Below are 15,191 nucleotides of genomic sequence, written 5' to 3'. Positions count from 1 at the left end.
GAGTGGCAGTACTTGCCAAAGCTGTCTTACCGCCCGAATTTTGTCGCGTTCCCGCCTTTCTTGACTCTCTGAACAAACAGTGAGCTCGAGCTTCACTTCCTAACTTCACCTCCCGTCATGGAAGAGCTTCACAATAAACGGGATGGCCTCCATGGCCTGTATCAGGATTTATCCGCTCTTTCGGACTCCCAACTCCCCAATGTCGATCGCTTGTGTTTCGAATTGGAGACCCATATTCAAGACTTCCGCAAACTGCTAGACAAGCCCGCAAAGAACAATGCCAGCCGTCAAGTAGTTCTCTCAGGTAAGTGCTCATTTGGTATCTTGGTTACACCAAGAACCTCTGCTTGTCCGTTTTGACAAGCTACTAATGTCGAATGCGATATCCTAGGCAAGATCACCATTGCCGACGTTGAATACTCGGTGAATCAGGATTTCCAGCAAGGCGTACTGCAGCTTGCGGATGCCCTCGATATCGATGAAATCGAAGCAGCGGTTATGTTTTTGGCCGCCCAGGAAGATGCACACGTGCTAGACAGGCCTCCGCTGATAGCTGCGATAATAAGCTTCCACGAGCGCCGCCTTTATACCCTCGAGTGTCTACGCCTCATCTTCCAAGAATCGCGCGTTGTTGAACGTGAAAGGACGCCCCCTATTATGCATGAAACACTGGCTCATGTTCTAGAAATCAAAAACAACTCTTTGCGGAATGCCTCCCTTTTCGCGCGGAAAGCATTGAGTTCCATGGCCGACATCGAGAAATGGCTATCACTTCTTGGAGATCAAGTTCAAAAGGCCTCAGTCGTCGGTCAGGAAAATGACCGTGATATTATGGAAGCCATTGATTTCCAACGCTTAAGTCTGCAACAACAGCATGAGTCACTCGGGGCGATCCTGTTCTATATGTTCAAAGGGACATACACAAGCTGCGAAGACTTCCGCATACTTGTGAGTCAGTTGAAGAACATTGATCGCTTTGACGGACTCTTGTTTCATTACATTCCAGTCACAATTGTGTCTTTTGTACAGCATGGTTCTCCCGAGGGCTCTGGGTCCGAGAAGGAGGCACGAGATCTACACAAATTAATCACTGCATCCAAGGATGGCCAAGGCTGGAAGCTTCCAAATTTCCACGCCGCCGTTGTTGCTCTGTGGCTCTCAGTCTACAGTGGATGGTACTTTGATGGTATTTCTTCCCCATCAATCGACGCAGAGAAGGAATCTGAAGAGCGTACGAAAATGTTCATGTCCTCTCTCGACGATGGCGCGCTTGACTTCATGCTTGCAATCTGCTCCAGCGTCAACACCGAAGAATGGGCGGACCCCGCACGGAGCGAATTAGTGACCTTACTACTCAGGGAAAGCGTTGTATCATTGCCTGATCCTGAGGCATGCTCTGGTTTTATGAAGGAATTGCTGATGGAAAATCTCGAGGTTTTCGTGGAATCATGCGTTGCAAATATGCCTGACGCGGTGCGACGATTGAAGTCGGAAGAGGACTCACAACGACTAGACCAGATCACTGCACTCAGAGATGGCCTCACTTCTAACCTCCACCGTGGCTTGGTAGAGGTGCGGACTCATCTCGAGTCCTTCCTAATGATCATCTCATTCGCCTTTGAACACCGACAAGATGCCGCTGAAGAATTCTGGGCTGATCCTGATGGTAACCTTTATGGCTTCCTTCAGTGGGCGTCCAAACGACAGACTGTTCCTCGGGTCAGCGCTTTTTGCGAAATGTTGTGTTCGATCTCTGAAGGCGAAGACAACGCAGCTGCGGCGCATCGATTCCTATCGGAGGAAGACAAATTCATGTCCTCCAAATTCAAGCGATCCACAACAATGAATTGGTCGCAAATGTTCGCTGAACTAAAGCTTTACGCATCTCGGGTCACTGAGAATCCTTCCACTACAACAATCCCCGAGGGAGTGCCAGGGATATTTCGTCCCCGGAAACCAGAGCCCGTAGAAATGAATGAACCTGAGAGCCCCGTGATGCTGACATGCTACCTCCGGCTGATAGGTCACCTGTGCAAACAGAGTCGACCTATTCGGGAGTGGATGCTGCAGAACGAATCCTTTAATGCAGTTAGCACACTGTTAGACTTATGCAGTGGGCCGATTCCATCGCATCTTCGGGCAACTGTTTTTTCAACGCTCTCAGCACTGATGACTGAAAAATCTTCCACCGTTGGGAAAGAAACATGGACCCGCCTCGACGGATGGTTATCGGGAGGTACTGGCGCATCGGGTATTGGTAAGGTGCCTTTGGTTTCCAACCCTGCCGTGTGGCACCAACAACAAGCCTTGCAAAAGATCGGAGAGAGCTTTGATCAGACGAATGCATTTGTCCTTCTTATCAATGCGCTTGCTGCTCCCTCGTTCGACTCAATTGACGACCCAATGTCATTGCCTTTCCCAGAGACACTAGGTGGAACCTATCGCATGTCCGGGATTGAGCCATACATCGATTTTATCTTGGGGCACGCCTTTTCACGGAAGATTCAAGACCTTAACGAGTATCAATCCCGCCTGTTGACCTTCAACTGCCTGGACTTCGTTGTGGCAAGCTTGGAATCCTTCAATGAAGACCTAGTGTTGCTTCTGAGCCAGCCGTCCGTGTCAGATTCCCCGATGCAAACATCATCGCTGCTCACGTACGTTCGCTCTCATCCGTTTGCCCGCGTGGTAGACTGGCTTTTCAACGAAGATGTCCTTAAAGCTCTGTTTGCAACCTCTAAACAAGACGTTTCAAATGTCGCTACTGCGTCGTCCGAGTCTGTCGTGGTTCTGACCTTGCAGCGGAGTCTGAGGGTCATGAACTTGCTTGTCGACCTTCAATCGACATACTTTAATATTGTCAAGCCTGTGGTACACTCCCAGCCCGGACCATCCCGAGCCCTCGTGGCAAACTCTTCGCTTGCTTCATTCGAGGACACCGTGTTGAACAATCTGACACTCATCCCGTCACTTTGTCTCTATTGCAGCACGGGGCATGCACAGCTTACCGTCGCTTCCATGGTTTTACTGGAAAAGCTGACAAGCTCCAGAAAGCTCAACAAGATGACCTCCCCCGAACTCGTCAAGTGGCAATCCTCGAACAAGATTGTGGAAGTGCTTGCATCTGAGGTCGACGTGGACAGCATATCACTGCCTCTTGTATTACAAATGCAGCCTGATGTGAGAGAACTTGATGCCGGCCCGGATGCCGCCGGCTATGTCATTCGCGAACGTCTTCTTGCTCTCTTGAACAGCTGTCTGGGAACGATCACAGATCGCCCTACGGTTGCCCACCTACTGCTTGGCTTCGACTGCGTGGGCAATATTCTCGATGTTTCATCAGAAGGGCTATTCGCAAATCAAAATTCCTTGCTACATGCCATCGTGAGATACCTGAAGTCTGATCCGGAGATCGTCGTCGGTGACATTACATCTTGGGTAGTGTACCTCAAGCGCATGGCTTTTGAGGTGCTGAAGCATTTATGGTCATCGAAGCTGGCTAGTTTCTACACCCTTGCTGAAATGCGTGCCCAGACATTCCTACGCGACATGTTTGCCTACCAACCCATCGTTGGGCCGAACACTACCTGGGATGGGTTCCCCGTTGATGCAGAGGAATTTTGGATCCAAGGCTGTGGAAACGCCATGGCGGAATTTTTACTTTACCGAAGCCACCTGTACACATATGCGGCGACCGAGGTTCGCTCGACAGCAAAAGCTAGATCACCAGCTCTCCATGCCCAAATTCTGTCGGTATTACTCGGAAACACGCTTACAGACAACGGTGAACCTATGTCTAGTCCGTCCGTGTTTGATCTTTTCGATTTCGCAGACCTTGATGTTGGACGCGAGTTCAACATTCCCCAGCTCTACTTGCTGGGTGATATTGCTCTTCAATTAGAAAGCAAACGGGAAAAGGGAATTTACCACATAGAAGGGGTAGAGGAGATGTTACAGGTGCGGAAGGCAGAGCTCACAGCCAATGGACCGCTCCGCCTGCAGGACGAGGAGCAGTTGGTAGCTGAGGCCGATGACCTGAGGTTGTTCATCCGTGCAACAAATCACAGAAATTTGATTCAAACCAACCGCTATCACGCCCTCCGTTCCTGGGTAGAGCTCATTGCTACGATGGTCACTTGCTCCGCTATCGACGAAGGAAGCAGGCCGGCTTTCATTCTACACTCAGTCCAATTGATTCTCCCCAAGCTTACAACGGCAATCGAGGCTGATCTCCCCGAAGCGCTTGAACTGGCCCGATTGGCTGAACTGTTGATCGGTGGACTTACATCCGGAGCTTCGCCAACAGATGCGTCTCGAAGCGGGGATGTCATTGACGAAAAGCTCCACCAACTTTTCCAACTCTGCATCCGAGGCACCAACCTGGCAACAGGAAATGTGTTGTTGAGAGAAACGCTTTATAGTATTTGCTCTCACTACATAACACGCATCACATCGTCAGACAACGGCCACGAAAACCTCCGACGGCTTAGCCAACAAGTCATCAAAGCGGCCGGTTCTGGCCTGATTGAGACTATGTGTGATGACGCCTATACTGGCCAGGAATCGTGCCGTGCATCCGCTCTTGTTTTATTGAACAGCTTAGCTGTTCTTGACCGCCAAACCGACTGTGTTTTGGCTGAGTTAATCTCAGGTTCCAACTATTTGAGTCTCTTCCTAGACGCCTTGCGTTCTCTTCCCGTGGAACTTCACAATGCCCAGGAAAGCGGTCAGTCTTCCCCCTTTTGAAATAAGTCACATTATTTTAACTAATTAAAACTTTAGACACCCCGGCACTACTGGCATATTATGAGTCGCTTTTTTCATTACTTCAGCGACTGTCTCAAACTAAAGGTGGAGCAAATTGTGTGCTCAACTCTGGTCTCTTCCAAGCCGTACACGAATCACGACTTTTCGCTGCTGATCCAGATATCGGCATCGGTGAGTCGGTCATATCCCTGCCCAATTACACCTTGCTAACCCGCTCAGATATTGACAATCCCGATGCCCTTCAGAGGTATTACGATCTTCTCCTTTCAGTCCTTCAGGTCATCGTGTACGCGGTTTTCTCCCGAGGCATCCAAAACGAACAACTTAAAGAGCAGACCCGGAAATTTTTGGCTGAAAACCGGCCATGCATGGTGGGTATCTTCAAACGATCTGCCAAGATCGGAAATACGTCAACCGCCCACCACGAGACTTTATGTGAACTAGTCAAGGCATTCATGGCTCTTGTTACTGCCACAGATTTCATGGAGGTACGTTTTCTTTGTTCTTTTTGCAATCTATTGGGACAAATGGATGATAATGTGACTAACGGAGTGCAGTTTGAGGAGCAGGAAGTGCAATATATCGCCCGACCAGCGTTGTTCTCGTGAGCTTTTGCCTACTGATGCTCACTGGAAAATTGAGAAGAAATGCATGTATCATTATGACCCGGTGGAGTGCAGGCGGTTCCCAGGTTGAGCGATTTTACTTTGAATTCATTTGTATCACATCCAATCCGTTGTGTGTAAGGCTTCCGCCTACTTTGAGCTTTCGGGCATTGTTATGGTTATCTTTTGTAGAAATTAGCCACCATGCTCGTTCTTTTCAACTCAAAGCAACGAAGTCAACAATTAGATTTCTAGGTCGAGAGGCCATATTTCTCTAATTGTTAACTACTCTGTCCGAGACATACCCAGGAAATGAACACCCAGAACCTCGCAATGAAGCATTGAGCATATTGTCGAAGGTCATGTACGACAGCTCTCGGGATCATGACGATGCAGGTTTTCGCCTAGAAATCTAGTCACCCTGTGATTCACAATTCAATCCATCATACTGTACAACCTGATCTTTGAAGGGGTCCATAGGATGTGCTGATTCACGGGGAGACTTCCATGGGTGCTGGGGTCGTGCTGTATATGATATTGACCTTGAATTAGAGACAAAGCTGATATCTATACAAATATAATAAACATGGCCCTCGCATCATCTTGTACCCTTATTGAATGCATTCGCCAGTGTGTTTTTTTCCATGGCTTTTTCGAGGCTTTTTCCATATTCTAGCCAGTACAAAATAACATATCAAATTTGGTCCCATGTAGAGTAGTGATATTGCTCCTTCCCTGTATATAGTTGCCCTAACTGGATTCGTTTCCATGGCCACCATCTATCATCGTACCTTCCTGTATAGCTTTATATTCTGTTTATCAGACCATCGTACCTTCCTGTTGCCATTACCCGTTGCCATGGAATATCAAGATGTTATTTATTTCCCCCAACTCTTCTTCTTCTCTCCTTTCTCCTCTCCCCATGCCACTGGCTTTTTTTTTTCATTTGCACTAGCTTTTGATTACCAAAACCATTTCTCATTGCTTTCAAACCTCTTTTTCATCATGCACCCCTCTTCCTTTGGCAAAAGGATCCGTCCCTCTTCTCGCCTGCTTTCCAAAAACAAGCCATCTCCTTCGAAGTCATGCCTCGCCGCTTCGTGCTCTGATCGGGAGTCCTCCCTCTCTGGAGAGCCTCACGTCCGGAAGACAGTACACTTCCCAGACGATGACCTCTTTCTCCAGCGGATCAGGACGATCCCGCCTCGCGAACGCCGGCGCATGGCCATTCTCAAGAGAGGTCAGATCACGGAGACAAAGTGGTTCCTCATGTACACTTTGCATTCCTCTGGCTCCAACCAGCGGTTCCTTCGCAAGCTTCATAGGCAGTACTCTCATGTTCGCTATGCCGCCCGTCCCCGATGGGTGAGCATTGTACGTGCCCGTCATCTCGCCGCTGCCTATTGTTGTGAGCCCCGTTCTCCGCGATCTGCACCTTCCCCCGATGGGTCAGTGCCTGAACCTGCCACCGATGGCTCACTGCATGATGTCTTTGATATGTCTTCACTGAAGATTGCCCTGCCTGAGCTTGCCTCGGCTGGTTCATCGCATGGGTCTGCCTTCGACATGTCCTCGATACTTCATACACTGCCTGATCCTGACCCGACTTTCAACATGACCTCTCTGATGGATGCCCTCCCGGACCCGAATGCCGCCTTCGGTATGTGCTCGCTGAGGAGTGCCCTGTCTGAGTCTGCCCCTGAGCCATATGGGTTTGCCTCTGACATGTCCTCTCTGATGCGTGCACTTCCCGACCCTGATGCTTCCTCTGATGTATCATCCCTTGCACCTGTGCCCAAGTCCGTGGTTGCTTCCTACTCTCGCAAGTCTCACAAGGTTCGTCCTGTACGTGTGGTCGAGACCCACGTCGAGGTTGGCCCCTTCTCGGTCACCTGCTTCTTCAACCTTTGTGGGCTCTCGGGTGTGGTGATGTGCTTCTTCCCATGGATCGCGCCAGTCATCTTTGCGGCACTTGTGCTCCTGTTTATCTATGGGACATGCTTCTTTTGATGCTACCCGTCGGCATTCGGTGTCATCCCGGTTCCCTCGGCATGGCTTCCTCTTCCTTCCTCCCCGGTTGCTCTCATCTTGTTCTTCTTTCTTTCTGTGTCTTGTCCGTGTCTTGTCCCGTTCTGTTGAGGCTTTTGCCGTTTGCTTTTTGAGAAAAGAAAAAACCCCCCAAAAAATGCTTTCCCTATCGCCCTGTTCTGTTCTGCTGAGGCTTTTGCCGTTTGCTTCCTGTTTCATTTTGCTTTGTCTTTGGGGTTTGGGGACAACGTCTCTGTCTGTGATCGCGCGGAAGGCAGCAGAGCTTGTGGTGGCTCAATCAGGTGGAAACGAGGGTAAGTCCTTACCAAGCATTTGACGATTCCACGAGCTGACATAGTGATCAATTTCAGTTGGTTGATGAACCGGATCGTACCGGTCGAACGCCTCTGTCTGTGATCGCGCGGAAGGCAGCAGAGCTTGTGGTGGCTCAATCAGGCGGAAACGAGGGTAAGTCCTTACCAAGCATTTGACGATTCCACGAGCTGACATAGTGATCAATTTCAGTTGGTTGATGAACCGGATCGTACCGGTCGAACGCCTCTGTCTGTGATCGCGCGGAAGGCAGCAGAGCTTGTGGTGGCTCAATCAGGCGGAAACGAGGGTAAGTCCTTACCAAGCATTTGACGATTCCACGAGCTGACATAGTGATCAATTTCAGTTGGTTGATGAACCGGATCGTACCGGTCGAACGCCTCTGTCTGTGACCGCGCGGAAGGCAGCAAAGCGTGTGTGGCAACTATATTCCCCTCTTGGATGTATTGCTCCAATCCTTTTGGAAACAGCATGGTTGAGCCGCATGGCCTTCCTACTTTATGTGCTGACATATTATAGATCGGTCAAATGCCTCTGTCTGTGAGCACGCGGAAGGCAGCAGGGCGTGTGGTGCTTGGCTTCATCTTTTTTTCCCTCGAAGGTAAATATGAACCCACTCCTTCTCCCTTTATGACTACATGCTAACTACATATTTTCCGGGGGAGGCTCCAGGGAACGTCTCTGTTTGTGATCGCGCGGAAGGCAGCAGAGCGTGTGGTGGCTTGATCATCTTATCTTTCGGGGTAAGCATGCTCCACTCCTATCCTTGACGTTGCTAACCCCGAGACTTCCAGGGAGGATATTGGCAAACGTCTCTGTCTGTGAGCGTGCGGAAGGCAACAGGACGTGTGGTGGCTCGTCTTTCGGCGAATGGAGTATGTTCATGCCTTTTTTCATCGATTTGTGTGGCAACACTGACTGACTTATTAGTATCCGGTGGTATCCTCCTACCTTTTTCTTTCTCTCTTTTTCATCATGTGCTCTCGCAGTGCGAGAAGCATGAAGAAAGGAAGTTGAAGGGGAGTATCTTTAAAAAGCCTGTGTGCATCGACAGCTGTTGAGACAGCCTTACTTGCCTCAGGCAGGACCTCTGCTCTTCACCTGATCCTCAATCTCTCTCTCTCCTTTCTCTTCCTTTCTCACCCTCTAATTAGCTCAATTCAACCAGCGGTTTCTTTTCCACCTTTCCTTCTCCATGCAAACCTTAGAATGAGGATAGAACAAGCACATTTGTGATCACTTGGAGTCGCAATGAACACTTCTCATCCAAACGGAGATTCCTGTTCTAAATTACAATCAGAAAATCTTGAGAAGTACTCGTAGCCTCCGCAAATTCACTGCCATCAAAAAGAAGTATCCATGGCCATCACATGTCATAGCCAAGAAAAGCTCAATCTAATTAACTATGTGGTTGCCGGGTTGAAAGCTACAAATCTTATACCATAGGTCTATGCAAGTATTGCCAGTCTTGCCCTCAAACACCGTCCAAACAGTACATTACGTTGGATGGCACTGATCAACCATATACCGGGACGCGTCACATGGGCTACAAAGACGGTCACCGATGAGACCACTGACACTGTCGATACATAATCAGCGACCATCTGAATGCAAAGCCAGATTTAGTATTACTGAGCATCCGTCCAGACCACTGAGTATCTCTATCCAGACATGAGGTGTAAATGGTCTGATCGCAGCAAGTCCCGTAGTCAACTTTGATGCTAGGTAACCGCCCGAGGTGACGGCCTGGATCACCTCTAGGATTTCAGTGCCTGCTTTATCACGCTCTCACTGTGGGCGGTGCGGGCGTGTTGGCCATGTCGGGCATTGTGGTTGTTGAGGTGTCGGTTTTCTCCGTTGTTGTCGCGAATCACGAATCATGTAGGATATCCGCCTGTTGAGGGTACTGTTGAAACATCCCTAGTTGTTGTTGCGGTGTCTGTGTTCATTGTGACACGCACGCACTAACTGTCCCAGTAATGGTAATTGTAATGGCCACGGTCGATGTGAGCTGAGTAGGGCTAGATGATCCTCGTCAGTGATATTGACGGGTTTATCGGTTGTTGGGATGACAGATCTGGCGCTGGTGACAGGGTAGGTGACAGAGCAAGCTCTTGTTGTGATTGAATACCGCTCTCTGATTCAGTCTCATCTTCATCATTTATCTCTGATACATCTCCCACTTCGCTTCGTTCCTCCCCACCAAGTTTCGATGCTTTGTTCCACAGAGATCGGATCTGGTGAGAGCGATATCGTCTCTCGGAGTCTAGATCTCGATAAATCTATCGGAATCGGAGGATTTCTTGATAGAACTTGAGGATTTGGAGGGTCTCTTGATGATATTGACTGAGGAGAGATTGGCAGATCTGGTGGAAACGCTCCGGGTATGCTTGCTTCAGACCATTTTTGCTTGCTTATTTGCTGCGTCGGTCTGATCATTTGTTTGCTTGACTGCGGCGTCAATAGCAAATCAGATTTCAATGGTTATCCCCTTAGATAATTCAACCAATTTCAGGATCCTTTCTCATCCAATATGACCTAGTCTTCGGTGCCAGGTATAGAGAGAAGCCTTAGATTCCGGTTCCTTTACTGATCTCTTAGCCGTTGCTAGAGCCAGTTCGTCATTTTGGGTAGGGGCTTTAAACCCTCTTAAAAAATCCTTTTCTCCTGGCTGTGTCAGCCAGGATAGTTGTTGATCTTCGTGGACTGAGAATAGGGGCTTTCCTCCTACTGTTTCGATACAGTTATTCCTGAAGTTCATAAGGGCCCCCCATTTAGTGATTAACCCGTGGGAGATCAGGTTGGTGTGAAATCTCGGAGAATATCTCGTGTTTCTCAGCTCCATTTTTGCGATTTGTCCTGTGACTGGACTGACACCCTGCACTATCATAGTACCGATGCCTTTGATCTGGGTTCTCGTGTCTCCAACGTTGACACTGCTTTGCACGTTTTCGAAGCTCACGAATATTATATCTCCGATATGTGTGTATTGTGTTATCTGAAACTATGAAGAGGGGAGGAAGCAGAGAGACTGAAACTATAGAAGTCTACCATAGAGAGTAGAAGAGGATACATCTCGATTACGGGGCTTGGAAGATGGCCCGATTTACGTGATCTTTCAGAGAGATATGAAGATTTGAAACACATTTCTGGGCCGTCTGGGACCTCTAGGTCACTGACTTCGTGACCGCGTCACAAGAACTCCCCACGAGAGGACATCGACAACCCTGTAATGTAATGAATGTGATATGTGCTAGCTGTCGAAGACGGCAGAGGAATGGTCTTATTTGACGCTCCCTATATATCTTTCGGCACAGACTGAAGACCGTGAATAATATCAGCCTTTAGATCTTCCGCCTCCTCACTCAGGATAGACTCACATTCTGAATTTGAGGCTCGAAATTCGCCTCAAAGACAGCATTTTTGCTTGCATTAGCAAGCTCTTACCTCAACTACACGATCTCGCCGCTTCCCCGTCACCCTTAACCACCAGGATATTGTCTCATTCAATTACCTTATCGACGATTCTACGGGTCGCGTTCAAGCTGTACTAGACTGGGATGGTTATGGATAGTCTTTTCGGATTTATAGCCCAAGTTGTTGACAGGACACGAAATGTCACTGACTTGAATCAAGAAAATTTCTCTTTCCATCTTCCTTGCCCCGGACTTAGATCGACTATGTTAAATCCAGACCCGATCGGAAAGTCCTCGGAATCCCTCACCCCATAAATGACAGAGCCCTTCGGAAAATACTCAAAAGACTTTGATCCTCCTTGGTTGAATGGAGCGTAGCCCCATCTAAGTCACTGTTATCCTTCATATAAGACAACAAGAGTTTGGCATACGAGGCAGCCGTTGCCGCCGCATATTCTTGAAAGCGCTTGTTCTTGTGACTATCCGAGTAATCGCATATGCCCCTGATAACAAGACAAGGTAAAGTATTCATGATACCCGCTGCTTCCATCTCGAAGCAAAGCACATCTCTCTCCATACTCCACTTGTCACGGAGTTTTGCGTCTTTCATGACTTGATTGCCTGATGCGATGAGGCCATAGTGAATTTGCGGGTGATGATCTGATCGACCGGGACGTTTAGTAACCTGTGTTGCATTACAAGGATCGCAGGTGGTGTGCTTGGAATTATGCGCGTAATGGCTGGGGAATAGACGATCGTGTTCTGAGCCTGGATAGCGGTAGTCCTTTTTGCAAGCTGCAATTTCTTGAATGTATTCCTGCAGAGGAGCTTGTGGTAGATAGGGATCGGACTTTAGACTGCTGAGCGCAGTCATTACCAGCCGAGGAGGTGGCTGCAGAAATCCACTTTGCTGAAACTCGCCATTCTCGAGGGCCTTACCCATGTCATACTGAATCACACCGGGGCCCATGCTGTTCGGCTTGCTAACAACGACATCGCCGAGCCGAATATCATTCCTTGACGATGGAACACCACCACCAATACCGACCAACAGACAAAACTTTACCGACGGAAAGCTTCTTCTCAAATTGGCTGCAACATCCGCCGCAGAGTTCGTGCCATACTCTCCGTCTGGAAGACAGGCAGCAACGACCTTGTGCCGCCCTATACTGCCTAGAGCGTAATGATTTGAATCCGCAGACATAGAGAGGTCGGGGTGAGTTTGATCGAATAGGACGCGAACTGCCAGGAGCTCCAACGGCAGCGCGCACACAATGCCAACAGAGTAGTCATCGGGTTTGAGTGACTCCAATTGCCACCTGGTGTATGATCGGACGAGAGGCTTGGGGTGCGCTGGTTCATTCTCCACGGATATTCTGTCAATAGTAATGTCCGTAGAGGTTGAATGGATTTGGGAGCTTGATACGTCAAGGATATCACTTTCAGAACCGATTGAAGTCATATTGCTGCTGGTATTTTTGATCTCGATTGTTGGAGAAATCGGATTTCTTTTATTGGTTGCGATTTCGTCTATTTCGTCCCTTTCAGGTTCTCCGGTATCACCCCATCGCCACTGGAAGTTTCGATTGTATCCAAAGACAACTGCCCCATCGTGTGACAAATTGGCAGTTTCCAGGCATGTCTCTGGCTTAGCTGATAGCGTGTCTGGCAATATCACCTGTACTATATCGGTGTGATCTGCGGTGGCATCAGTGCAGTCACATGGCTCAAAGACTGCATCCGAGCTGTGCCACAGGAGGTTCTCGCTCAGCCGTATGGGTCTTGTCGTGAGATCACCCGTATATTCAAGAACCAACTTTAAATCTGATATCCCGGCGGCAAGATAGTACTGCTCTTTGGGAAGTGAAGCCCAGTACGGACAAGAAACATCCGATGAGGCTAGAATCTCACCAAAATTGCGACCCAGGAGATTGATTGCGTGAATTGAACGCGTGAAATCAACCCATGACTTTCCCTTAGGAGAAAAGGTCGCTCGTCGTGGATGGACTGAGTCTCGTTCCGTGGCGAGGTCGTGAAAGTCCCAGCCTTCGAAATGGGCCCTGGGAATGGCTTTAGAATTGTATCCACTACCATCTGGCCCGGCGGCATGTACTTGATAATCAAATATCTGCTCGAGAATGTTTAAGTAGTGTTCAACTCGGTCTTCGAACTTGACATTGTCATCTTTGCCTTCATAGATGGTTAGGGCTCGATTCTTGTGGTTCAAAAGAACTGCAATGGCGAATTGGGACGCGTTCTTTGAATCAACTGTTGCCTCTTCTAAATTTTCCCACTTGAATTGACACTCTGAACTGAAGGGCCCCTCAGTGTCATGCAGGATCGACGCACGCACGAGATGCAGGAGGGCTCTCGCTCCGTTCAGAAACCACCCTCGCTTTGTCTCTTCATCCCAGAGGATCACGGACTTTTGGATAATCCATTTGAGTTTCCGGAGGTAGCCACCTCTAGAAACACGAAGTGGTGTATCTTTGTATCCTACTAAGAATGGTGCGCCACCTTTTATCATCTGCCCATTATGAATTAACGCCTGGCTAAGAAGTCCATCTTCACGTAGCCTTGGAAGATGGGAGCCTGATATGTCATACGCTGCATCTCGTGTGCCTTGAGAGTTACGGATGTTAGCAGAAGAAACTTAGAGATTTCGTTAAATCATACCTGCAAGATGTCTTGCATTTGCACACCACCCTAGAATGTGACGGGCCTGTGATAGCTGCGAGGCTGACAATCCCTGAACAGGAAGCACTGCGCTGTCAAGGTATGATATTCGATCGCCAGTTTTGTTGAGAACCAAATGCCACACAGTCGTCTCTTCATGATTCTCGGTTGGAATAAGCATAGAAGAAAATCCTTTGATGATCACACTCTCTAGGAAGGTGTTCACATAATTTGCTTGCACAAGGCGAGCCATCATGGGAAGTGGAATATCAAGACCTTTCACCGTACCCAATCCAGATCGTCGAGATATTGGGAAGCCTTCAACGACCACACCGCTTCGAAAGAGATCATGCCAGCACTCCCCGTTAATTTTGGGAAATTTTCCCACATGCTTGACCACAAATGAGATATTTGCGCTGAACTCGGTAGTTTTCTGCTTCTTGCCACTTTGACGTTCATCAGGGATTGTTATCAGATTACCAACTTGAGGTTGACAATATACAATTTGATCAGACTGGGGCGAAGAACGAAGAGCTGATCCTAGCCAGGAGAGCTGCTCCCCAACCTCGGCGATTGAATAAGCAGGGCCTTTGACTTCACATACGATCTTGGGATTTTTTGACGCATCGGAGGAATCAAACCAAGCGACAAGATCTGTACCATCAGGTAGGTTGCCTAAATAGCAATTAGTAGAATTAGTAGACGACAAGACAAATGCATCCTTTGTGGGTGATATGATAGCTTACTCGTTGCCTTTCCCCCTGTTCTGGTTTTCAACAAACCCTGCAGCAATCCAAGCATATTTCCTCCAGAGAATGGCCATGTTTGATGAAGATATTGCGAGCAAGTCAGCGCCTGTGCTGATTCGTGTGAGCCAGTGAGTGTAATGACTAGAGGGAGTGATTTGGCATTGCCCTCGCAGTATTCCTGATCTTTCAGAAAGGAAACCAAGTCCCAGTCCAAAGTATACGTCATTTGATAAGACGGTATGGAATCTCGTCTGCTGAAACAGAGCTGAGATGGTAACTTTCGCAGAATTGCACCGGAAATGTCTGCCATTATATTCGGATTAAGGGGTTCGAGAAGACAATGTCTCTGAATATCGCCAAGGAGCCAGTCATAGGCAGGGTTTTCAAGGACACACTCGCGGTATTTCTGTAGCCCCGGCATGGCAGGATATGCTTGAGGGTTGGACTCCTCTCTTTCTTCAATCATGGGCAACGAAAGCGCAGGAAGTTCGGCAGAACCAGCCTCGTTATCTTCAAAGCCTGACTCCGCGAGATGCCTCAACCATAGCTGCATCTTTTCATTGAGCGGCATATTGTCATCTACAATGGAATCTGTTTCTATGGATGGACCGTGCAGT

The 15,191-nt window shown here is 48.5% G+C and overlaps 3 protein-coding genes across 3 annotated transcripts; 2 read left to right on the top strand and 1 right to left on the bottom strand.

Annotated features, from left to right (window-relative positions):
- Positions 1–117: 117 nt before the first annotated feature.
- Positions 118–5,375, top strand: N7447_007539 (nuclear pore complex Nup192/Nup205 family protein; the record flags this gene model as incomplete). The annotated part of the gene is made up of 5 exons (XM_057231801.1): positions 118–304; positions 392–4,726; positions 4,783–4,938; positions 4,987–5,255; positions 5,325–5,375. 5 exons carry the CDS (start codon positions 118–120, stop codon positions 5,373–5,375), a joined length of 4,998 nt encoding a protein of 1,665 aa, XP_057083566.1.
- Positions 5,376–6,377: 1,002 nt separating this feature from the next.
- Positions 6,378–7,382, top strand: N7447_007538 (uncharacterized protein; the record flags this gene model as incomplete). The annotated part of the gene is made up of 1 exon (XM_057231800.1): positions 6,378–7,382. One exon carries the CDS (start codon positions 6,378–6,380, stop codon positions 7,380–7,382), a length of 1,005 nt encoding a protein of 334 aa, XP_057083565.1.
- A 4,071-nt stretch (positions 7,383–11,453) lies between these two features.
- Positions 11,454–15,145, bottom strand: N7447_007537 (Pfs domain protein; the record flags this gene model as incomplete). Its single annotated transcript, XM_057231799.1, has 3 exons — positions 11,454–13,771; positions 13,826–14,500; positions 14,572–15,145. The coding sequence occupies 3 exons, from the start codon at positions 15,143–15,145 to the stop codon at positions 11,454–11,456; spliced, it is 3,567 nt and encodes a 1,188-aa protein (XP_057083564.1).
- Between the last annotated feature and the right edge of the window lie 46 nt (positions 15,146–15,191).

The sequence above is a fragment of the Penicillium robsamsonii genome, assembly GCF_028829455.1.
Source record: "Penicillium robsamsonii strain IBT 29466 chromosome Unknown utg000004l_segment0_segment0, whole genome shotgun sequence".
Taxonomy (NCBI): Eukaryota; Fungi; Ascomycota; class Eurotiomycetes; order Eurotiales; family Aspergillaceae; genus Penicillium; species Penicillium robsamsonii.
The sequence above is the reverse complement of the archived record's forward strand: the minus strand, read 5'-3'. Positions and strand labels throughout refer to the sequence as shown.